The following is a 24,176-nucleotide window of genomic DNA, read 5'->3' on the forward strand; positions in this document are numbered from 1 at the left end:
CATGCTTCTGTAAGGATGCTTTCCCTGCTTACAGGTTTAATAGGAGCTCCTAAGAGGGAAACCTGGCTGCAGTTAAGAGGAGAACTCGAAGCGCTGACTGATCTCTGGCTCACACATGCTCTGAAGGCGCTGAATTTGATACACTCTCGGTAAGAACAGCTTACAGAACTGCCTACAGGCTGGATCCAGAATCTCGTTTGCTTTCCCTTTTTCCCCTTCCTCTAAACTAATCGAGACGCATTTATAAGTCTTTGCTGGCCAAACCTGTGGGAGGCCTATCTGCATATGTTTGTCAGACTTGTACTATCAAGGGTTGGGGGTTGCTTGAGATGATGAACTGAGAAAAAAGAAAAAAAAAAAAAAAAGCAACCATGCTTTTTTCTTACCTTTACTTGCCTACCTCACCTACAGTATACTTTTCACATGCACAGATTTGCAAGAGAGTAGGAAAGGAAAAAAGGGCCCTTCAATCCCTGAAGACATTCACTCAAGTCAAAGCATGGACATTGCCTACACGGTGTTTAGGTTCCTGCAAAATAGTTCCTGGTATGCATGCAGTAAGGCTGCATCACTACTGCTGGATTATGGTGGTAATTCTTCATTCTACTAAGTTAGTAAAGAAACATTACCAGTACTCAGGTTACCAGCCTCTAGATGCATAGTCCCCCAGTGGTTTGGGAACTTCCAGTTGCAAGAAATGCGTGTTCCTGCCATTGTTCAGTTTAAGGTAGGAGAGAAAAACAGATTGCCACCTCTACTGACTTTTGTTTCCTAGGCCTAACTGTGTAAATGTGTTGGTCACCACAACTCAGCTGATACCAGCTCTGGCAAAAGTGCTTCTCTATGGACTAGGCACTGTCTTCCCAATTGAAAACATTTACAGTGCAACAAAAACAGGTAAGAACAAAGAATTTAGGCTTCACCAAAGATAGATTGAACTTTTATCCTCAATTGAGGCATATCCACCCAACCTAACTGCAACAAATGACATATGACATTTAGCTTAAGCTTCAAGTTTGCATCACATCTGTGATTTACATCCTGACAACCCACACTTAAGCTACTACAGACTACAAAAATAAACAAGTGTCTCTATGAGAAAGTACACCTGAAAAATACCAACCTTCTGGAGGAGCACTGTGGGTATTCAGCTGCACCCAGCTAGGAGGGGGACGGTCTGGTTGGACCTCTTACAGAAACGTTTGGATCCTGTTACTTGCAGAGTCAAGTGTGCTGAGGGAGTTTTAGAAAAGCCACGAGAGGAATAAATATTAACAGGGTTGGCTTGGGGATTTTGTTTTCTGTCGATTCTGGTGTGATTTTGTTTGAATTTTTGAGGTTTGTATTTTCACGTTCACTACTGCAACCAGAACAAATAGAATAGGGCAACTCAATACGATGAGTGTTACATCACTCTACCAGCTGCCAGTCTCAGCAGTGTGAAGTCACAAAGCTTATGGAAAACTGGCAACACCTGGAATTCTTCAACTGATAAAGGGCTCGTAGCTCTCATGAGAGAATCCATCTCAGATGAAGATCCAGTTGAGTTCTAATTTAAAAAAAATAAAAATAAAAAATGGGGAATGTAGCAAGTTTAGTTAGTTTACAACATCAGTTCCAATATGTGAATATCAGTCCCACTTGGTATATGCATCCAGATACAATATATGTCTTCTCTTCTGTTGCTCAGGAAAGGAGAGCTGTTTTGAAAGAATAATGCAAAGGTTTGGAAGGAAAGCCGTGTACATTGTAATAGGAGATGGTGTTGAAGAGGAGCAGGGAGCAAAAAAGGTACAGTCTGTGGATACCATCCTGGATTCTTCCAAACTTACATTTCAGTGGCTGTTTCTTGGCTTAAGCATTTAATGAAGCTTCTTCCATTTGAAACAGTTTAGAATTGGTCTCAGTTCTTAATATGCAAAACACTTAACCTCATGAGCAATTTCATACTGTAAATTCCATCATCGTGGCAGTTAGTGAAATTTTTCAGATAGTTGCTCTGTCAAAGGTTCCAGGAACCATTCGTGGATAATAAAGGTCACTTTAAAACACATGAAAAGGAAAACTCCTTGCTTGTTTCAGACCACATACTGAAGGGTTAATTTTTGATCTATAGATGGTTTGAGTTTTTTTTTTGTAAATTCCAAATTCTCAGAATTATTTTTGAATGCTTTAATAGAACAAGCATATATGCATACCTATATTTATATTTATGACTCAGTGAAGTCATAGGACATAATATCGTTACAGTAAACACCGAAGGGACTAGTACTGAGCTACTACCTTTATGATTTGTGAACCAATGTGATTAATTTCACAAGGAAAATGAAATTGGGAAGGTTTACTGATTTCAAAGTAGAACAGAAACTCTGAAAGCAGTATGGTCAGGAATAACAAGCCCACAGTTCAGTAATATATGTCATGCTTACTGAATGGATGTGGCCCGCTGACTAGATAACCGTAGAAAAAAAAATCAAATGGACTAATCTGTGCATCCAATTGAGTCCCTCAGTAATTAGTGTCCACAGTTCACTCATTGTGAAACAGGAACCAGAGTTTTGGGGACCAGTTGAAGCTTCTTTGTTTTGAATAGACTGTAATAGAAGAGTAGCTGGGATCCCAGAGCTTAGAAGAAGCGAAAGCAAAATTTAATAAGACTAGAGTTCATGTTCTCAGTGATTTGGAAGGATAAAAAGAGACTTAGAAATACAGCAGGGAGCATCTTCTGCCACTCATACAGGATGACTGTATCGGAGAAACACAAAAGCAGGAGAAAGACAGACATGGAGAGAACAGCTGAAGACCTGAAAGAAAGTAGTCATGTGCATTAACTGTGTAGTTCAGCATGAGAATTGAAGTGCCACGGTTTTAATTTCCTAACCTCTGGACTGAAGTCTTCCTGGAATCCCTATTTGGCTTTACAGAGAGAGGAACACAGTTTGTTAATGGCAAGAATCGACTGCAAGGTGTCTCAGTGCATCTTGTCTTTTGCTCCTGTTGTGACCGGATAAACGTGATTGATCTTCAAGAGCACTGCACTTGAATTGAGATGCAGGAATTGACTGCATGAGCTCATATTCTGGGCAATTTACCAATAAAAAGAACAAATCCCACCCCCTTTGAAAACCAACCAAGTCTGAAGAGAATTCTCTAGTTCATGAAGGGTTAAGGAATCCTCAGAAATGAGTCCAAAACACATGACTGGGAATGAAGCGATAATAGCCTGCTGCTTTTGACAGCCCAGTGCCACACTTTAAAGGTAGCGGGTCAGTGAACATGACTGCATCAAAGGCTGCTGGGCTCCCTGGCAGTATGAAGATGGGGGAAGGTTCAACAGTCTGGTATAGGCAGGATTTCAAGGACCCTCTTACTTGTGTCTCCTGGTCTAAGCAGCTCTCCCATTTGCAGAGCACATTCTTTGCTGGGCTGTCACCTCCTGTGATTGATGACAATCATTAGCCAAGGCTTCTACACACCTGAGCTTTGTCCAAAAAATAAAAAAAAAAAAAAAAAGGGAGGGGGAGGCAGAGGAAGGGCGTGCAGAGTCTTTCACTGTTCTGCCGACAGCACTGATAATATCTCTTTAGTGGGTCATTTTTCCTCACCTGTCTGATGAGTTATAAATCTGTAAATACTGAACAACAGGAGTGGCTGAGAGGCCCAAGTTTTCTTCTCTTTAAAGAAAGAAAAATAGATAATTTATTGGACGAGGTTTAGTAACAACTATAGGAAGGGAAAGGATAAGGAAATAATTCTTCCCCTTGAAGTGAAATTGCAGATCAGTAGATTCCAATCACTTCAGATGTCTATGTTTGCTCGCTGTGTCTACACACACTGATGAAAAGCTTGAAGGAAATGTTGGTTTACTCATAGGCAACATACCAGAGGGAAACTTGAGTTGTATTTAAACATTAGGGGAGTGTCAACAGACATTCTGTAAAATAAACATCTGGAAACACTGGAGTTTTTTTTTTTTTTTTTTTTTTTTTTTTTTTTTTTTTTTTTTTTTTACATAGGTAGGTACACCTGGAAAAGGATCTTCTCCCATCATCAAATCATCCATCTAGGAAGGATATGTTTTCTAAAGCTTTATCAAAGTTTTCTAATCAGAGGTAGCATGTTTACAATGATAAACAAACTATTCCCACACTGAGAAGAGAACAAGCTTTGTCAGTTAAGGCTTTGTGTACCTTTCCTACTGCATAGTTATTACTGACTGTACAGATAACAGTATTTTGGGAGGAAGCTAAGAAAATCACAATGTTGATATAAAAACCAAGGGCAAGTATGAGCTGTGTGTTTTTGATGTGAAGAAAAAATGCCCAAACTTTTGGATAAGAAACAAATTAGCTCAAACCATAGGCTGACCTAGAAAAAATGAATTTAATGGTTAAAAGCAAGTTCTAATTGTTTTGAGGTTCTCAGGGATTGTAGCTATTGGTAATGATTACACCACATTGTTGTTAGAACTATAGTTTCAGAGTAGCACTGAGACCAAGCTTACCAGCTTACAGTTTCCATCTTAGGTCCTCACTTGTTTCACAGTGCTTACAAAAAGCTGGTACCCCATCCTATTTGAGGTTCAGGTTTTGTGTTTCTAGAGCATACTCAGTTTTCATCAGATGAATCAAGACATTATAATGAAGATACAGTGGGTCACAGGTAGTTTCCAGATTTTGTCCAGATGCTAGGGTATCAAGTGGCACTGAATGGGTAGACCTTGGAAATTTGTATAAATGGCATTATATTCATCACCATTAATATGAACTGTAAAAATAGGAGGCAGAAGCAGCAAGGATAGTCTTTAAAAATGGAAACTGAGAGACTCTCTTGGGGACAGATTGTCATATAAGCCTGCTGCATCTTTTCCTGATGCACTAAAGGTACAATTGATCTGAGCAGTTCCTACCTTTCTAGGAAAAGCAGCATGACCTATTGTTCCAGTTAATTTGGAAAGAAAGTTAATGGTTAGAAAGCATTTTGACACTACGGTATTACATTTTTGCTTGCATTTCTGTAAGTTTTAATAACTTTTTACTTCATTTGACTGCAAAGCACTGGCAACAGCTGTCACTAGTGGCAAACAGGCCAACTTTGAACTCTGAACAGGATTTTGATGCTTCCTGGAGAGACAAAGATTCTTGTATACCTTGATACTGCAGGCAAACCTCACTAAGTGGCAAGAAAATAGGTTCTAGGAGTACTGAAATTCTAGAAACATTCTTAATTATTTCCTGAAGAAAAAGGAGGGTAAAGTTTAATGGCTAGTATGTTCAAAAAGTCTGCTCACATCTGCATCATCTCCCAGATTGTGGCAGATCTCTTTCCTTTCCGCATAGTAGAAATGTGTCAGCAAACAGAAACTTCCTCCTACCTTCCCTTCTCTCTAAGCTGATGTCTCCTTGCCTGTAACACCAGGACAGCCTGGTGGCCCAAGTACAAAGCTCTCCTTCCTGAGGGTGCAAACTCAAACTAAGAAATTTATTTTCATCACAGTATTAAACAAAACAGAAAACAAACAAAACAACCCTTTTTTGGTTTCACTCTAGCACAACATGCCATTCTGGAGAATCTCTTGTCATGCTGACCTGGAAGCTCTTCGGCACGCCTTGGAACTTGAATATTTGTAGCAGACCCCAACATCTTAGCTCTGTGAGGGCTTCACTCAAACTGTTACATCGGTTCCACCTATTCCTCAGCATTTTCTTATTAAAAAAATCCCACAGCAACTGCAGTTTTTCTTTTTTTGAAGGAGAACCCTTTCAGTGGAAGCCTCTAAGAACTTGCAGCCAAAGAACGTTCTATCACGTCCTTCCTTTGAACAGAGGAAAAGCCTTCGGATAGCTCTGGGGATCCTGCAGTTACATGCTTAAGCTGGATGCATAGAGCCGTAACTGCCCTTTGGCCATCAATGAAAACCCCCAGAAGTCTTGGGTCTACTTGTCAGTTTTCTTGCTTTTGAAAGGGGAAGAGGATATATTAAAGACTGTGAGCATACTCTGTGCATAAGACATCATAGCACGTCGGACCTTCTGCCAATAAGAGTGAAACTGTTGATTTTTTGTTTGTATTTTTTTAATTTATGAACTAATCTCATTACTCTGGTATTAAGCTCTGTACCTGTGTTTTTAATCTGGCTTTTTGGGGTGGGTGGGTGGGGTAAGTCCTGCCATTCTAAATTAAGAGTTCGTTCTTCCAGGACAGTATCTGGAGAAAATCATATTGTGTACATTTACAGTAAGGACACATGGGACTGTTGGTAAGAACTATAGCTGTGTTTTTAAATCTTACATGGATGGTCTGTGGATTGTGCATGTGTCTACATGGTGCCTTATGCTGCCATCTCGGTTTGGGTGGGAAAAAAGTACCCTGTGATGAGTGAAAGGCATTAAATAAAAAAAAAAGTTTACGTTTTGGGGGACTAGATTACCTGCCTTCTCTTCTCTCCAGCCACTCTTGGATCTAGTGGTATATGTAGAACACATACTCCCTGTCTCAAGGCGGAGTTGGACTAGAAATGCTCTGAACACAGCCTACCCTGTTCTGTTTGTTGCTGGGGCAAAGAATGCAGACGGTGGCTGCGTCCTCTGGGAGAGAACACAGACATTCAGAACCGACTTGTCTTGCAAAGGAAGATACAGGGTAAACAAATACTGCAGGTGTGCATATTTATTTTTATGTAAATAAATATATCTACAAGTAAGCTTCAGCTTTAGGATTTTTGCTGAACTGGACAGTTAATTCTTGCTGTCAAAATATTTCAGTTCCTTGGGTTTGGTTAGGTCTCTGATTCACTTTCAAAACTACTCTTTCTTGCTTGCACCAAAGAACCTCAGAAGGATCACAGCCTCACTGGAGCAAGGTGTTAGAGGGAGAGATGCAAAAGTAATACAATCCCCTTATCTGTCGTGTCAGTCGAGATCAAACATACAAGCATCGTACAAGTTAAGAGTGTTACATGAGTGGTACACACGCCTGAGTCAAGACTCCTAATGTCCAGGAACGTTTACCTCAAGAAACGGATTCATTGCTAGATCTGGGAGGGGATTTTCCACAGGACTAAAAGAGAGAATCTCAGGATTTGCCTCAAAAATTAGCAGCTGTGCAGCAGCTTTAAAATACATTAGCCACACTTGTCAACAACAGGCTCAAACAAAAACATCCTCTAAGTGTATGCTGTGCAGGCATTCGCAAAAAGCTGCTCTCTGGGCTGAGTACAACACAAAACAAAGTGTGATTTCTCTTAGCAAAGCTGTTGCTTGTCTCAGTGCCTGCCAAGAAGAGAATCCAGTAGAATTTCTCCCTTGAGCTTTCCCATCTGTATGAATGTCCCAGGTAGGATGTTTGATCACAAGTCAAAGGAATCAAACTCAATGGAGAATTGACAGACGCTGGCAAGACAAGCACACCTACCAATAAAACCTCTGAACAAATGCCAGGAATGGCAGACCCCTAAGAAAGCAAGACATCAGCTTTTAACACCCTGCCAATCAGCTAATTGCTATTGCTTGATATTCCAAATCTAACATTTGCCTTATTTGAGTCAAGAGTACTCATTTTTTCCCTCCTGAGGCTTCACAGAAGATTTTGCTTTCTGAATGTATTTAGAGATTCTCAAGACAAATGCTTGTTTCTGCCTCCAGACTTCTTGGCAGGGTTTTGCTCTCTTAGTGCCTGCTGGTGCTCCTCTTACCGTTACTGTAACTGACTTATCCATATTTTCCCAGCTAATGATTTTTACTTACCCACAGGTAACACAGCTGATCAGGGTGGTGCGCACCAGCATTAGGAGCACCTGTTTGGCAGACCTGGCACGCCAACTCCCTTCCAGTTACAGTAGCAGGTGTTCGTCTCTCACTAGAGCAAGACTATCAAGGTTCACTGTTCCAGAGAATCTGATGGCAGGAAGGTATCTGTAACAGCTTTACACATGAACATACAGGGAAAGCACGCACACACACACACACAGGCTTTGCTCAGCTTTTTTACCTCCATGTGAACATATATGTAACAGCTTTTTACTCACAGAAATACATAAGGCCTGAGAACACACACCTTGCTTAGCATTTTCACCTGTGTTTCAATGTGTTTGCACACAATGTCACACCATAAGATTCCTTGCTCAATCACATCATTAACCAGATCTGCAAAAACAGCATGGAATTTTTCACATAACTACAAAACTGCCAAGAAAATTATTGCAAAAAATATACTTCATTGTCGCAGATGGAAGACTACATTGTAATTATTTCACAAGTTTCCTGTACTGAATTTTCCTTGCAAGTTCTCACGTTTAACCACAAGAGGGCAGCTGGGCTTCACCACAAGCCTCCTCTACACAGCTGAGTAACAAACCCTTGGTTTAGTGCAGTCCATCTCGGAACCCTGGAGTCACTGCATCTTACCTGATGGGTGTGAGCTAAACAACAATTCGTAGCATTTCACCATTTTCCTGTAGGAGATACGATTGGATGGATCAAGCAAGTACAGTGGAGCTGACACACTGGACACGGAGCAAGCACAAGAGTAGTATAAAAATAATTTTTAGAAAAGGAAGGAAAGTAGAAATCTCATTGTTTCTAAAATGCCTTCAGTGAAGGTGCAGCTGTACAATGGCTTTTAAAAACGATCTTCTATCATTTACACAAAGCAAGAGTAATCATCCAGAGGAACTTTGGTGTGAAAGACAAAAAAAATAGCACATTCAGTGGGACACGCATTAACCTAGACTGAGCACACCTGAACTGACATACCAGTGCTGAGGAGCATGACAGCCTGTGGCTCTGGAAGGACTGCTGTGGTAAACTCCATCCAGACCAAGCCATTTGGGGAACTAAAACCTCAGAGCATCCTGAACGCTGTATTAGTGCGTACTTTCTGAACAGCGTAGGATTCCTGAGGCTGCATTAAAGCTAGGGAAATATTGCCACCGCTCGGTAAAGGTTTGGAGTTGACTGGCCCAGATACAGAACACCAGCATCAATCTCCCCTCCTCCTATCTCAGTGAAGGCCCAAGTGAGAATGGAATATCATAGTATAGAGGTTTCTAAGCTCAAGCTCCAAGAAAATATAATTTTGTCCCCCAAACCAGAGAAACCAGTGGTAACGCACCCACATGCCTCTTAGTAGGTTATAGCAGAAGACAGAAAAACCTGAGGCTTATCCACTGCCTGCAGCTGATGAGTGAAATTCTCCCAAGATAACACATGACCCAAGAGGCTTCTCATTAGTCACACTGCCCTCTGCCCCCAGCAACTGAAGACCTAAGCATTAGCATCATCCCCTGTAGTCACCACAATCCAAGGGCAGCCCTTCCAGGCTAGGGTGTCTTCAGTCTGAGACTGAGCACAGCTCTGCAACTGATAAGAAAATCAGAAAGTCCACAGTGAGAACAAAATAAGCATTCCACACCCAGCCCTCTGATCGTTCCTGAACTTGGCTCCCAGGTAAAAGAGATGCACTCCACAGGATAGAATTTACTCCATGTACAAGTGAGATGGTCATGGTAATTGAACTTACATTAGGTAAAGTAGGAGCCTATCTTTTACACTTGTATCACATCACTGTCTTCTCCTCCTGTATGTCCAAGCCAGGGATGTGTTCTTCCTTCACTTTTAATTGAAATAAAATCTTAGTAAAAACAACTTCACACCATAACCAGCTAAAATGGGGGAAAACGCAGTCAGCAAAATATCTGAGATACCTTGATCTCGGCTTGATAACAAGTCTTCGCTGGGATCTGGTCACCCATTATTCCACAAGAAGGAAAAAAGAATGCCCATTAGAATTTAAAAAGAAAAAAAAAATCACTGAAATAGAGGCTTCAGAAAGCACTGCAGTTTCCTATCACTCTTTTTGAATTGCTCATCTCTCTTCTTTTTCCTCCAAACACAGGAATGCATTTCAGTGATAGAAGTCACAAGGTTATTAATCCAGCATTCCAGCTACATTTCAAAACATCATTTCAAGCCTCCAATAGTTGTGCTTCTCTTTAAACAGTAGCACTGAGAACATTAACTTTGTCTGTTTTATATATGCATGTAAATACAGTTGTAGGAACTGTAATCAGTCACAGTAAGATTTTATAATGAGCTATTTCATTAGTTCCTTCTATTTCTTCTGGCAGATCACTAAGACACACATAGCAGTCTTGCCCCAATTCCTGCCCTCCTAGGGGACCACAGCAGTGCTCACCATGGATGACTCTGTCTCAGCTCACAAATACACCAAACAAGACTGCGCATATCTGTCCTTTCCATCCAGCCCCAATGCAAGGGCAAGTCAGTGTTACACAACAAGCATCGGACCTCTGCTGCTAATAAGAATCAGATGTATAAAACTCCAGACTGAATGGAACTGGAAATCCAGGAACACAAAACACTTTTCTAAAACCGTTTAATAAAAAGCCGTGAAGTTTCTTGAAACACTGGAGAAACCCAAAGCATACCATGTGTCACCTGTCTTAGTCACAAAGAAACACAATTTTCAAAAAAGATATTTAAGTTTAATACAAATTTTATACAAAGAAAATGTGAAAAAATACTTCCATATGCTAAAAGCAATTATGCTTCACAAATAAGGCCAGCTAGGCTATTTTTGACACAACTGCAATTCACGAATATTCTGTTCTCACCTTTTTCTTCTAATACTTTTTCCCCCTCTAATATGGGCACTAGCTGGAGACTGTACAAACCGCATTCTTTTATAAACAATGGGAAAAATCAACATGACTGAAATGTACAACAGAATGTACTGGAATGATATCATACAATTAATTTTCTCATATACATACATCACCTTTGCTTTGTTCAATGCTTTCGTTTTACACAACATACAAAATGGTACTACAGTATAAGTGTAACAGACAGCATTTTCATGGGTTACTTTCTCTCATACTGTACTGTTTCATGCTTACATAAAAACATAAATTCCATCATATAAATAATACATGCTCTGGCCCAGCATCAGAAGTCCTTTGCCCATGTTTCCTGATCCATGTTTTTCTCCACACCCTAGCTCTTGTTCCATTGGAAAAGCTTCTCAAAGTCCTTTTTAGAGGATTAAAATAAAAAAAAAAATAAAGAATAAAAGGAAGAAAATTGAACTGTGAAGAACAAGAAAAAAAACCCTCTCATCTGTGATATCTATGATAAGAAATCGTGCTACCAACAAGCTGGTGTTACACTTTCCAACTTTTCAGATATCAAGCTGAATAGAATTTTGACTTGTTTCTTGTAAACAATTTTAACAGTCTAGTCACTGTAAAAAACAATGTAAATCTTTCTGTATTTCAGGTCCACAGATTGGAAATGTCGTAATTGGCCTAATGCAATTAACAGAAAAAAAGGTACCCTTCATCATTTGGTTGAAATTCTACAAGAGTTTCAAAGTGCAGAAATTGTTCTCATCCAAATGCAAATCAAGTTGTTCAGATTCTTCAGGTGATATTATTTGATGTGTAACTGCCATTTTCCGAGACCAGTTTTCAGTGTTAGCTTGTGATAAGGCTGTTTTAAACCTTTCTTTTCCAACTTCAAACGCTCTTTATAAGTTAAAGTCAATACAAATATAAAAAGGAGATGGTACTCTAATGACATCCACAAATTGTACATTATTTACAAAAGAGGCATAGATTTAACACGGATCTTACCTGTCCTCAGCTTTTCTAAGCCAGCGCTAATGCTTTACATTAATGTAGTGTAGTTAATGCTTTGTACATTTATACAAAGCTTAAGTCTGAACCTTTGAGGTTAATCCAAGAACTGTGTTTATTTTTCACATTTCTATTAGATTTATATATTCCAACAATTGTATGGACTTCTTGTAAGCAGTTAGACTCTTCGTACTTGGACTGGCATTGTGGTCTGAACATACTGAACTCCAGTTCTCATTGCCACTGTCCCAGCAGAAGGACTTACCACTACAGGAATGGTCTGTGGATTAAAACCAAGAGAAACATATTGTTATGTTAGAGGTCATATAAACATGACCACAGAAACAGAGATTTATTGTCCAGGGAAAATCCAGAACAAGCTCCAATTTTGTGCAAGAATTAATACCTTTATTACCGCAATATTACCTCACTCCAAGGCAGAAAGTAGTATATTACTTTCCTATAGCCAAGAGGGTTTTTTTTCTGTATTATTACTACTTTATAATTACTGGGACCAGTTGTTCCTATAGGTAATGTACACACTCTACCTATGCTTGGAGAATTAGGTTTTCAAAGCTACTACATCCAGTTATGTATTTTCCCCAAATAAATTCACAGGAAGAGGAAAAAGGGCTAAGAAAATCCTTTGTCATCTGAAAAAGTTCTGACAAATCAAACTCGAGTACAAAAATACCCTTGTTTATAAGTATATCCCTTAAATCTTCCCCCCACCCCCCAACAAAGGAGCTCCCCCATGCATTCAGTCTACACAGAAGAGAACAAAGAACATCCATTTAAACAAAAAGTACTTAAACTTTTGCACAAATTGGTAACAAAAACATCAGCATTACTGGGAATTGTCTTACACTCCCTGTAAAAATACTAATATAGAATAAACTTTTCACTTCCATCATACAGATTATGATCTATAAATCTTAACAAATGAAGTTTCAGGACATCTCTATGGGTAGAAATGGATTCTACAGATGCAGAGACAAAGGCACAAGAATGTTAAACAATCTGGTCAATGTCACATCACTCTAGAAGATCTGGAAAAGGATTTATTGAATCTTAAGTCTGCATCTTAACCTTCCTACAAAAACGTGAGAAAGTTTAGAAACGCTTATGCCACACAAACTGCAAGTAGGCTTTGATACAACTCCAGTGATGGACAACTGGTGGTCAAACAAACGCATCCATTTCAGTTCACAACGTTTTGTGGAAGAAACAAGGAGTGAGAATTTGAGAGATCTGAAAGGGATGCCCAGGACTTCCCCTTAAGGTTAGTGTCAGCTTCCAAAGCGAACATGGAAGAAGAGCACACAACTTCACTGAAGCCCAATGTTTCCCCCCATCATTTTAAGAAACCACGTTAGTGTCTTGATGGCGTTCAGCAAAGACTGTGAACGTCCCTACTGAGATGCATTACAGCCTAGTGTTGATCAGCTCCTTTGTGACAAAATCTATGCCTTCCAGAAGCCTACTCATTCCATTCCCTGGAATGCAAAGATAATGAATTGAAATTTGTACATTTTAACTGGAGAAAGAATAAAAACCAAACGTGAAATTAATGTTCTGCATAAATTTAGGGTTATTGTCATTTGATAATGATTTTAGATGCGTTAAGAGGGTTCAGTGGAAATGGCACCCAGAAGATACACTGAAAGTTGTTCAGAGGGAGGAAATGCCTAGTTGGAAACAAAGTGCAAACTGAACTCTAAAGAAGCCATTATGTACGTCACTGTTAGCACTACAGGTGGGAAAGTTAACGTTGCCACAGCTGTCTCTCACATATACACACGCTTACGCAAATGAAAAAAATAAGTTTCAGTTATTAGAGTGATCGGGATATGGAATGTGCAAGACTCCTTAAATGTGTTAGGATCATTCCCTGAGAGGTAAATTTTCCACCTCTGCCAGCTTTTCACATATGTACATTTTGCATACATATCAAACATGCATTAAGGTTTAAAATTATTTAAATTGCACGTGCAATCATTAGAATACAGAGGTGTCTGTAGCTGTGCAAGACTAATGCAAATGTGTACAAAGTTTTAAACATGCACAAATAAAGGTTGAAACCTTCAGACGTTCCACTTACGCTTCACATAACTCAACGTATTTTGTATTACAGAAAACTGATGAAGGATACTGCCATTTTGCTGAATATTACATGAAACCACCGTAGGATCTTAGAACCTCTCAACTATTCACAAGAGAGCCTAACTTCTTTGATGCTCGCTATTTGATTTCAAACACACAAAACCTTGTTATGGCAATTCAGTTCAAATAACTTAGGGCCAATCCTGCAAAGGTGCACTGTGCTCAGTCGAGACAAATGAGTAGAGTAAAAATGCTTAGGAATGTGACAAGTCATGATATACACTATGAGCAATATATTTTTTTCTGTTGAGTGTGATAACTATGAAACACTGTACATATGTGTGGAGGTGCACTATTCATACACACAGGTGTGTGTACATTGCAGCTAATGTGGGTGCATGCATATCCGTGTGTGTACACAAAGCAAAAGAAAGACAGAGTAACTTAGCTAATTAGGCCTCACAGTCACAATATTAAAATTGAATTTCTATTATCCAGCTTCAGTCAGAAAATTAACTGAAGTTACCTAAACATGGGCTTGTCAGCTGAGCCCACTGCTTCAGACAAGGCATGCAGTTCAGTTACCAGTGCAGTATCAGCATTTTTCTTTTTGGTAAGAAGTCAGCTCAGGTGCCATGCTGACTCTGAAGTGAACACTGCAGAACATGACCAGTTGAAAGAACGTGACGTTACGGTACACAAAATATAAAAAACAAGCTCACTGCCATCCCATCTCCAGTGACTGACAAAAGGGGATTCAAGGTCCTTGGTTGAGTTTTCAATGGAAAAAAACAGGTCTGAATTCAATGCTATCTCTCAGTTTCACAGCGCTAATGTGCAAGACTGCGTGGGAGATACACTATTGATGAATGCATATTTTTCTTTTGTAGTTACTGAGATGTCACGGGAATATCAAGCATAGCTCAGAATTCATTAAATCTCTTTAGGATACCATAGACAAAAAGATATTTAAAAGATACTTTAAATGAATTCTATATATTTACATTGATGTGTTCAAGTATATACATGGAACAGACAAATAACTAACACAATAATGTAAAATGGAAGTCTGACTATCCTCAGTGCCATAGCTGTTCTTAACGAGAGCTCCTGAATCCTTGTAATAATCAGTGATGAAATGGAAGGGTGGAATGTTGCACAGCAAAATAGGACATTTTGCACTGCAAGCTGAAACTACACCAGTGAATTCATATCTTGATAGAACAGCAAATGGAGACAACCCCCCAGAAATACTGTGCAATTTTAATGCCAGGAACAGTACTACTGCAGACTTTAAATGATGATATTGTACTTACAATTGTGGGTTGAGTAGTTGGAATATAGGTGGTGGTCTGCGGTACCTGGACCAGTTTTATAGGCTGGTTGCTTGTCACACCTGTTGCTATCTGCAGAGACAGCACAGGCAACCTCAGTAAAAGTCTCAGCTTTTACATAAATTCCACCTAGCCATTATTATTATTATATGAAATTTATGTTGGATGTTTTGTTTGTGCTAAAAATTTGTGTCTTAATGAATTCACAGGTTACTTCTTTGTTAATAAAACAAAATTCAAATTATGAACATGATCAATGTATACAGCATGATGTTTCAGGTAGAATACCTATGTGAAAGCAATTCCAGATTAGTATAACTGGAATATTCCCTGGCCAAAGTTTTGGGTAACTGATTTTCTCTGATCCCCTATTCTCCCAGTAGTAGAAAGGTCATGCTGCCACAGACAATAAAAACGAGCTTCAACCGAGCCAAAGAATTTCAAAGAACTTCCCCCAAAAATTCAGGTGGAACAGCACATCCTTTATCCCTTCTTTAAATCTGTTTCCCAAGTCACTCCCTTAGATGACATGTCAAGCCCAAAGATCTAACACCAGACAGTAGCAAAAGTGTCAAGAAATGAACACAGCTCTCTATTATACTATGCTTCCCAATTCTAGAAGGACTATCTCAATGAGACATCATGCTGGAATCACAATACTACAAAATTAGTTTGCTTTTAATATTTTAAAATACAACAAGGCTCCTACTGATGTAGAGGATCAAGTGTAAAGGGTTTGAAGGATAAGCCCCCCCCCCCCATAAAATTTTTCATTTAATAAATCTTGCAAGGGCAGAAGAAAAACGGTGCTGAAATTGCTAATAGTCAAGCCCTACCTATAAAGCAGAATCTTTTCTATAAACATTTTCTATATATGCAATGTTAAGTCCCTTTTATTAGAGCATTTGCTCATCCTTGCCTACTGAATACTATCAGAGTAGATGCTATGGAGGATTTCATAACTGTACACTGCTCCGTTAACTGTAGATCCAGGTGGATTGTTGTATCAGTGTTATGGAACATGGTGGTACCCTAGTGGCAGTCTGTTGTGATAAAGTAAGTTGATTTGAATGCAGGTCTTGAGCTTGGCCTCTGAACCCCCAGGCAAGAAGGGCTTGGAAGTGCTGCAGTCAGTATTGCTTATCAGAAGGCAACTTGTATCGAAAGATCCAGATCAGAAGCTACACTGATGGGTCCTGGAGAGAGAGAAAGAAAGAGGTCCAGTCCCCCTTGGCTGGAAGGATGAGTCAAGCCAACACAAGGTCTTATTGGGAATGAGTGAAGGGGAAAGGGTATTCCCAGAGGACAGAAGGAGATTTTTTGCCAAGATGAAGGGGAAAAAAAAACAAAAAAACAAAAAAACACAACCACCAAAAAACCACAGCTCTCTGTCTTACTCCCCAAATCACCCATTTTGAAGTATGCAAATAGGCACAAATTCCTGGCTGATCCAGGGAGGTCTTTAGGGGTAGGTGTCAGAGGAATCTTGCATACTATTTCTGTTTGAAGTGCCCACAGTGATACTCACTGTAACGCTTTCTTTGCTTTTATCAGTTGAAACGTCCTTTTCCTTGGGGGTGCTGGCTGTTTCCGTGGGTGTAGGCTGCACACTTGAACTGGGCTGGGATGATTTATTTAATGTTTCTGTGCTAATTTCAGTATCGGTTTCTTGCTGCGTTGCAGTAGCTAAAGAAAAAGAAGAAAGAATAGCCATTATGCTTGTGCACCAGTCCACAATCAATCTTAACGGGCACATCTGCATGTATGCAAATGAAGAAGACTGAGTCACTATGTATTACACCCACCCTAGCTCCCCTCAGCTGTGAAACACGCAACCCAGAGCAAGATTACCTGACTGTGTACAAGATTTCATATGCTCGGGCCAGTGAGCTTGTTGGCAGGGATAGTCACAGTAGCTAGTATTCCAGCAGCAATAGAAAATGGCCTCTTTCTTGCAGTTGGCACACCACTGCTTCTTTTTAGTTTCATCCACTGCTTGCTGCTTTTCCATTTCCAGCTGCTTCTTCACTTCAGCAATCAAACGATCTCGTTCTTGTTCTAGACTCTGACGCATTTCAGCCATTGTCAGTTCTACTCAAAATACAAAGATAAATGAATTTTGCCTTGCCAAACTCCCCCAAAACAGCCAATTTTCAAGAGCTTAAAGTCAGCATGAAATGAAAACTAATAAAATATTCCCTAAACTGAGGTATATCTGCTTCATATCCACTCAGCAAATGGATGACTCTCTCCTTCCATCCTCTCTAAGTTTAAAGCCACTATTCCCCTTATCACTGCACTCCGTGATGCTGGGCATAGAGGTGAAAATGACTGGCCCGTAGTTCTCCAGGTCTTCCTTCTTCCCTTTTTAAAAATGGGAGTTATGTTTCCCCTTTTCCAGTCTGTCGGAACTTCACTACCACAGTTTCTCTAAGATATGGATAGTGCCTTAGCAACTTAATCTACCACTTTCCTCAGTAACCTCAGAAGCATCTCATCAGCTCCCCTGAGCTCGTGCACCTTCAGGTTTTTCAGAAGGTCTCAAACCTGGATATTGTCCTGCAGTGCTACAGTGGGTTGTGCCTTCATTCTCCCAGTTCCCGCCTTTGGATTCTGTGGCTATCTTATCTACTAGCTTCCCTTGGTCAACTACCCAGGTAACCTTGTCATAAAACAAAATTAATTTAAGCAGGATTTCCCCCTTGTGTGAACCTATGCTGGCAACAACCAATAACTGTGTTGCCTTTCAACTGTTTTTCAGCAACTCCAAGAATAACCTACATAACTTTACCGGGAAATGAAGTGAGACTGACAGGCCTGTAATTACAGGGTCTTTTTTTTTTTACCCTTCTTGAAAATTGGAGCAACATTTTCCAGCTTCATACTTCATAAAGATGAAGTAATCAGCATGAAATATCTCCCAAAGAGATAATCCACTGATGCAAAAAAAACAAAAAATTGTTACATTCAATCAGAAGATCTCTGTAGCCTAAATTTCTTTCAGAAGGCTGAAAACCTGTCGTTCACTATGCACAGCAAAAAAGGAATTTGTGTACAGATGGAAAGGATATCCACTAGTACTGACAGCACATTCCACAAGGTGCTCTACCCTTCACAGGGACAATCTGTAGCATCATACGATGAAGACAACGTATGCTACAAGCATTTACATTTTGTATTTGCCATTTTCATACCTAGATTATGCTTCATTTCTGAGAGTTCCTGTTGATGTAACCACTGAAGTTTTTCTATCTCAATCCTCAAACGTCGAATCTGAATATTAAGAATAAATATTAAAATGTTAATACTTAGTAGTAATAGAGTACAGTAGATAACATAACTATTATACAAAAAAAAAACACGGCTATAACAAGGAGCTTGATCATCACTTACATTAAGGCTCCTTTTTATTAACATGGGTAATAGATATTCTATTTTATTGGCAGGTTTTCCTACCATAAAAAGTGCAGGACTGTTTGAAAACAAAAATCACTTCTATTAAATTTGGTCTTACATCTAAAATTAGTTAGGTCTCCAATTTCTCTAACCAGAATCAAAAATCTGTTTCTCAGTTTTGCTTCTATTTGTCTGTGTGAAATTTGATTGATTCATTTATCCCAATGAGCCCAGGCTCAGGAAAGTGAGTTTCTCATTCGCAACGAATACTATCGCTCTAAACTGCAACTTCCTCGCCTTGTGTAATACAAACAAACACAATATTACACATTTAACTCTAAGCTTTCTCTTGTTCCCGTTTCACATTCATTCATAATTTACTTGGTTTAACCTGGTTCTGCCAGCATTAAAGAAAACACTTTTGAGATACCAAGCACTACCTCTGGAGACAATTAATAGCAACATTTAGCAGGAATATACTTTCATTAGTCCTCTGTAATAAAAACAATGATAATATGGTCAGCAAACTTAAAAAGAAGTATTCAATCTATGGTCATAATCACGTAACTGCTATGTGGTAGTATGTCATTACATGGCATTTTTATGTATAAAATACTCTTCTACAACTTCTAAAGTTTAAATAGATTTTTTTCAGTCTTCCGCTAACCTCAGCTATTGTACTTCCAGTGGTATTTTTTGACAGATCGTTATATATTTCAGTCATTGTTCCTTTGATGGCATCCATCATCTGAAAGACAAAAAAAATAGTTTTATATTTTTAATAGATAATCATTTTAACTTCATTTCAACCCCTCTAATGTGAACTTGTATTACTATTATTATCTATATGCATGTATATATGTTTATCTGAAACTCATATAGTATTCTCTTTTTTTGTTTGCTTTAATTCAAAGATCTAAGAGAATATACCAAAAGCTAATCTCCCTCACTCCACCATCCTCATTATAACATTACAAGTATTAAATCGCAGCTTCTGTTTAACAACTAAGCTTCAGTTTTAATACCTGAATACACACTTAGGACAAGTTTCCATCTGATGAAGCTATGCAGTGTTTTAAAATAGTTACATCTGAGAGCATTCTACTGAATGCACGTGATGAATTTTTAGTGTTTACTATAAATATGATGCTGAGGAGATAGCTAGACTTTTAGGAGGAAATACCAGAAGTTGTCCAAAACACAATGCAATGTAACCAAAAGAAGTGATGAGGGAATATGAGAAAGGGCCTGAAGTGCCTGGGCAGCGAGAGCACAGCATGCTTAGCCTCTGCCTTAGAATGGCAGCATGCAGCCACTTCTACAATAATGGCTCTGACTTCCATCGAAGTCTAACTGCTCCCACCTACTGCTCATTAATTTCTAAATTAAATATTTCAGAATTTGAAATTTAGAAGTTTCTAAAGTTCATTACAAAAATAAGTTTAAGAAAATCTTGTTCAAGAACTTACTTTGCTAGTGTATTTAGCAATATCTGCAGCCACATCAGCTGAAGCTGTTGCAATTGGCAAGTCTGTGTTAACTGAGGAAGAAAGCGTATTTGCAGATCCAGAGCTCGTCACCATAGAAATAGGTTGAGTACTTGTGACCAAGGTTATAGTTGATGTGGAAGTGCTCTGGGTGATCTCTTTCTGCTGCACAGCTATGGAAAGAACATACAGCAGATCATCAATTACAAACAGTTATGAAAATGAATAGGTGACTTCTAACTTTAATGCTCATTAAATGTATGCACCTAGACAATTTCAAGATCTTTCTTATTTACACAAATCTGCCATTAATCAAATTGATTTTACAGTGACCAGCCACTGAACTCATATACAATTATACAGCTTAAAGACAATATAGAAAATAACTTCAAAACTTACAAGTTTAGACTGGTCAGTGCAAAAGTCTCCCTCTGATCTATGTTCTCCCCATTCTGGGGCTTTCCCATCCCATCTCCTAACCCTGGAGAACTCCCAACTAGTTCTGTAGGTATGAGCAGAAGCCTGTCTCGAACATTTTCATTTGTCACCATTTGGAAGAACATTGCTGACTTTGTTTGTTTCTTTAGAAACAAGATTTAATGAGCTGCTTTTGAAGAGAGCTTTAGTAAGAATTTTAGTCTTACTCCCTGGTGTTAATTGCATTCGTTTGTTATTAGTACTGCTAATTACTGTTAGTTTTGTGTTGTGACACGTTTAATGTAATCCATCCAGCTCAAGCTTAGCCTCTGGTTGGAGAGCAAGGAATGTAATGCGAGGTTAACTCATTAAAGCAAAGAATTAATTGATGGAGTTAACTCAAATGGGATGAGAGTCAGTTAAGCAGGAGTGGCTTCGTCATCCTTGTTCAGAATTTCAAATAATCTTAAAACAGTTGGTATTTCAAAAATAAGAGTACAATTCAAAACGTGAAGAGCTTCACCTTTACATCCCTAATGACTTACCTGCCTTGGGTTTTTTTGTAAGACAACAGTTTTCAATTTATTTTTAGTGATTCACATTATAAATATCTCAGTTGTTGATATCCTCAAAATACAAATTACTGAAATAAAATAGTTCTCAAATTTAACTACGTACTATTTAATGTCAATTCAGTAGATAAGAAAATCTATATATTTTAGTGTTTTCATGTGGAATTTCTAGCATATGATACAACAGAACATAGCTACAACAGACTCAATAGTGAAAATGTTGATAATCTCATATGCTGAACACTGAAAGTTTAGTCCATATTCTTAAGCTCATATTAAGGGATAATTAAAAATTACCATGTTTCCCATTCATTTCTCTGAATATTTCTGTATCAGATTTGAGCAGTCTGCAAGTAGAAAAATAACACTTCTTCAACGAGTCAAAAGCAGTTTGGGATCTGACACGTCACTCTGGTAAATGTTGCTATTTGCCTCCTGTTACCTAAGCCTCTCTTCTGTAAGGAATTAGTGGCTTGCCAGCAGAGTTAGCTGAATGGAGAATATCTGCATGCATCAGGCATGCCAGGAAACAGCCGAATAACTCAAAACTACAAATGAAGCTAGATTTGCGTAAAGATGCTGTTCTGTGAAGTGAAGCAGTTGAGTTATGGGCTTACATTACCATTTGCCTACTACTAGGCAAACTACTACTGCTAGGAAAACATCTGGCAAAGGGGTGCTAAGGAAACAGTTGTGAAAGCATTCTAAAATGCCGTGGCTGTTGGTGCAGTGAGCTAGCATCAGTCCTGTTAAGTTGATTCTTCCCATTAGCAACAGGGATTTCAAAGACAAATTCAGCCTGAGTCAGTAACTGCTGTCAAATTTAACTGAGGGAGAACAAAAAAAACAAAGCCCGTACAGATCAGCTTCTTGGCAGATAAAACTGCATCCAGATTGTAGATGGTAACAGTGCTAATCATGCAACTGAAAAAGAATTAATGATTTCATCACGTAATCCAGAAGATAATTCAGTTTAGTCTTTCAAAGCTGATGGCTAAGAATGGCAAAGATATTTTACAGATACACACACAAATGTTTTGTCATTCAAATAAGGAGACGTGACTCTAAATACACACCAGAAGGAGCAGGTATGGTGAGTAAGTTGTTGTATTTTATAGTCACTTATCAAAGAAGAACCACACTGTGAGATTTTGTTTATATGGAAGAATTCCTGGTTAGGCAGCCTTGGAGCACTGACATCACTACTGGGGAATTATGGCACCACGGGCACATTGAGTTAGAAAGCGTATACCTTTAACTGCTTGTCTTGTCTGATATCTTGTCCCTTGAGAGGACTGAGGTTGCTGTGACTGAGACTGCTGGTTCTGCTGCTGTTGCTGCTGCCTCTGCACCTTCTGCATGTGCCATTTCTGAGAAGATGTCTGAAATTTATTTGAAGAATTCCACACTACTCGCTGCACAGCGGGGGCAGTTTCCTTTGGCAGCAGAGGCCTCTGCTTTTTCACAGGGCTTCCAGTGGCTGCAGATGGAGCACTAACAGTAGAAGTAGCACTAGTAGTTGCTGTCACACCAGCTGGTGGAGTCTGGGATGCAGAGCGGGTGAGAACTGGAGTTTCTGGTAGAGCTTGAGTGCTTGCACTGGAAGAAGGTGGAGTTTTACCTACAACTAAACAAAATTTAATGTCAGCTTTTCACCACCACATCTGATCCATAATTTTATATCAAATCTTTTGAAGAGTCACGTGCACCTTCCAGAATAGAAATTCTAACGAAATTAGAATAGAATCATGCTTTCATCTAAGTTGGAAAAGATCTTCACGATCACCAAGTCCAACTGCCAACCCAACCTACCGAGTTCCATCACTAGCAGCGCCCCTTAGTGTCACATCCGCACATCTCTCAAATACCACCAGGGATTAGGACTCCACCACTTCCCTGGGCAGCCCGTTTCAATGCCTGACCACTCTCCCCATGATTAAATTCTTCCTTATGTCCAATCTGAACCTCTGCTCGTGAAACTGTGACTGTTTCCTTGGGTCCTATAACCTGAGAAAAGAGACTGACACTTTCCTCGCTGCAGCTTCTTTTCAGGTAATCACAGAGAGCAGAGCAGTCTTCATTCAGCCTCCTCTTACCTACACTAAGCAATCCCCGTTCCCTCAGTCACTCAGAACTCTGCTTTCTGTGTTGCTTCCCCTTACCAGCGCTGTTGCTCTTCTCTGCACACAGCTGAGCACCCCAAAATCCTTCTCATAGTGAGGGGCCCAAAGCCAAACACAACGTTCAGGTCTTGTGTGGTCTCGTCAGCACAAGGGGACCCCTCCATCCCTTGCCCTGCTGGCCCAAGGAGCCTTCACCAGTGTCACCTGGGCACACTGGTGGCTCACATGCAGCCAGCTGTCGAGCAGCATCGCCGGCTTCTTTTCTGCCTGGCACCTTTCCAGACACTCCTCCCCACGCCTGTACCACCAATGTGTATTCATAGTTCTATGCTGCTGAAAGTAATTCCAATGAGAGAATTTCTTTTTTTTTTTTTTTTTTTTTTAAACTTAATCCGGAAACTATAATGGGGACTGAAAACATCACTCCATAGTCATAAAGAATGAAAAATCATTCATGAAAACTGTTCTAGTACAGATATTTTTACCATCTCAATGCAAAAATAGAGATGACAGCTCTGGCTTGAACAACAATGCTATGATAAATAAGAAGGAAAGAAAGTTAACAATTTTTTCCTACCATCTTGCTTAGGAGGAGGTTCCTTTGATTCTTTCTTGTTTTTCCGTCCTTCACGCCCACAATGATCATCTCCCAGATCGATGACAAGTTCACTCTCAGAATCAGAGTCCAGTCCCAGATGCACTGTTGGAGAGTCTGTTTCATCTTTACCTTTCAGTTTTTCTTTTGCAGGATGCTGCAAACTTTTTCCCTTTTCAGAAAATTCTTTCTCAGTGTCTGTAATTGCCTTTTCTTTGACTGGGTCGTCCGTTTTCTCCACTTCTGGACTGGTGCTTTTAAGTTCCTCCTTATCTTCATTCGGTGCTGGGGGCTTAGGTTTTTTTTTCAAGCTCAGTGATTCTTTGTCACTTCTTGTACCTTCCTTATCCTCTCCATCTTCTTGATCATTCTTTGATTTCTGATCCTCATCACTATATTCACTGTCACTGGTGTCAGATTTTTCAGAATCTTCAGAGTCACTGTGTTCTACTGCAGTATAAACAGCTTCAGATATTTCGTTTATTCCTAATTGTGG

The 24,176-nt window shown here is 39.4% G+C and overlaps 2 protein-coding genes across 33 annotated transcripts in view; one reads left to right on the top strand and one right to left on the bottom strand.

Annotated features, from left to right (window-relative positions):
• Nucleotides 1-8,696, top strand: part of EYA2 (EYA transcriptional coactivator and phosphatase 2) — a 93,660-nt gene extending 84,964 nt beyond the window's left edge. For 9 of the 12 annotated variants that reach the window (XM_021417163.1, XM_021417162.1, XM_021417160.1 and 6 more), the window contains 4 exons: nt 35-149; nt 776-897; nt 1,691-1,791; nt 7,752-8,696. In XM_021417163.1, coding sequence (XP_021272838.1) covers nt 35-149; nt 776-897; nt 1,691-1,791; nt 7,752-7,919 — 506 coding nt within the window. In that variant the 3' untranslated portion in view covers nt 7,920-8,696. Of the gene's footprint in view, nt 1-34; nt 150-775; nt 898-1,690; nt 1,792-5,549; nt 6,118-7,751 lie in introns of those variants that run through there. The other 3 variants (XM_021417164.1, XM_021417165.1, XM_021417166.1) reach the window with 2 other exon arrangements.
• The window catches only part of ZMYND8 (zinc finger MYND-type containing 8), a 65,488-nt gene continuing 51,690 nt past the window's right edge, over nt 10,379-24,176 (bottom strand). For 16 of the 21 annotated variants that reach the window (XM_021417136.1, XM_021417134.1, XM_021417146.1 and 13 more), the window contains 8 exons: nt 23,663-24,166; nt 22,215-22,589; nt 19,956-20,146; nt 19,154-19,234; nt 18,285-18,363; nt 16,942-17,181; nt 16,619-16,776; nt 10,379-15,162 (listed from right to left, as the gene is read on the bottom strand). In XM_021417136.1, the coding sequence (XP_021272811.1) occupies nt 14,965-15,162; nt 16,619-16,776; nt 16,942-17,181; nt 18,285-18,363; nt 19,154-19,234; nt 19,956-20,146; nt 22,215-22,589; nt 23,663-24,166 (1,826 nt within the window). In that variant the 3' untranslated portion in view covers nt 10,379-14,964. Of the gene's footprint in view, nt 15,163-15,741; nt 16,287-16,618; nt 16,777-16,941; nt 17,182-18,284; nt 18,364-19,153; nt 19,235-19,955; nt 20,147-22,214; nt 22,590-23,662; nt 24,167-24,176 lie in introns of those variants that run through there. The other 5 variants (XR_002444350.1, XM_021417133.1, XR_002444351.1 and 2 more) reach the window with 5 other exon arrangements.

Source organism: Numida meleagris, chromosome 19 (genome assembly GCF_002078875.1).
Source record: "Numida meleagris isolate 19003 breed g44 Domestic line chromosome 19, NumMel1.0, whole genome shotgun sequence".
Lineage (NCBI taxonomy): Eukaryota > Metazoa > Chordata > Aves > Galliformes > Numididae > Numida > Numida meleagris.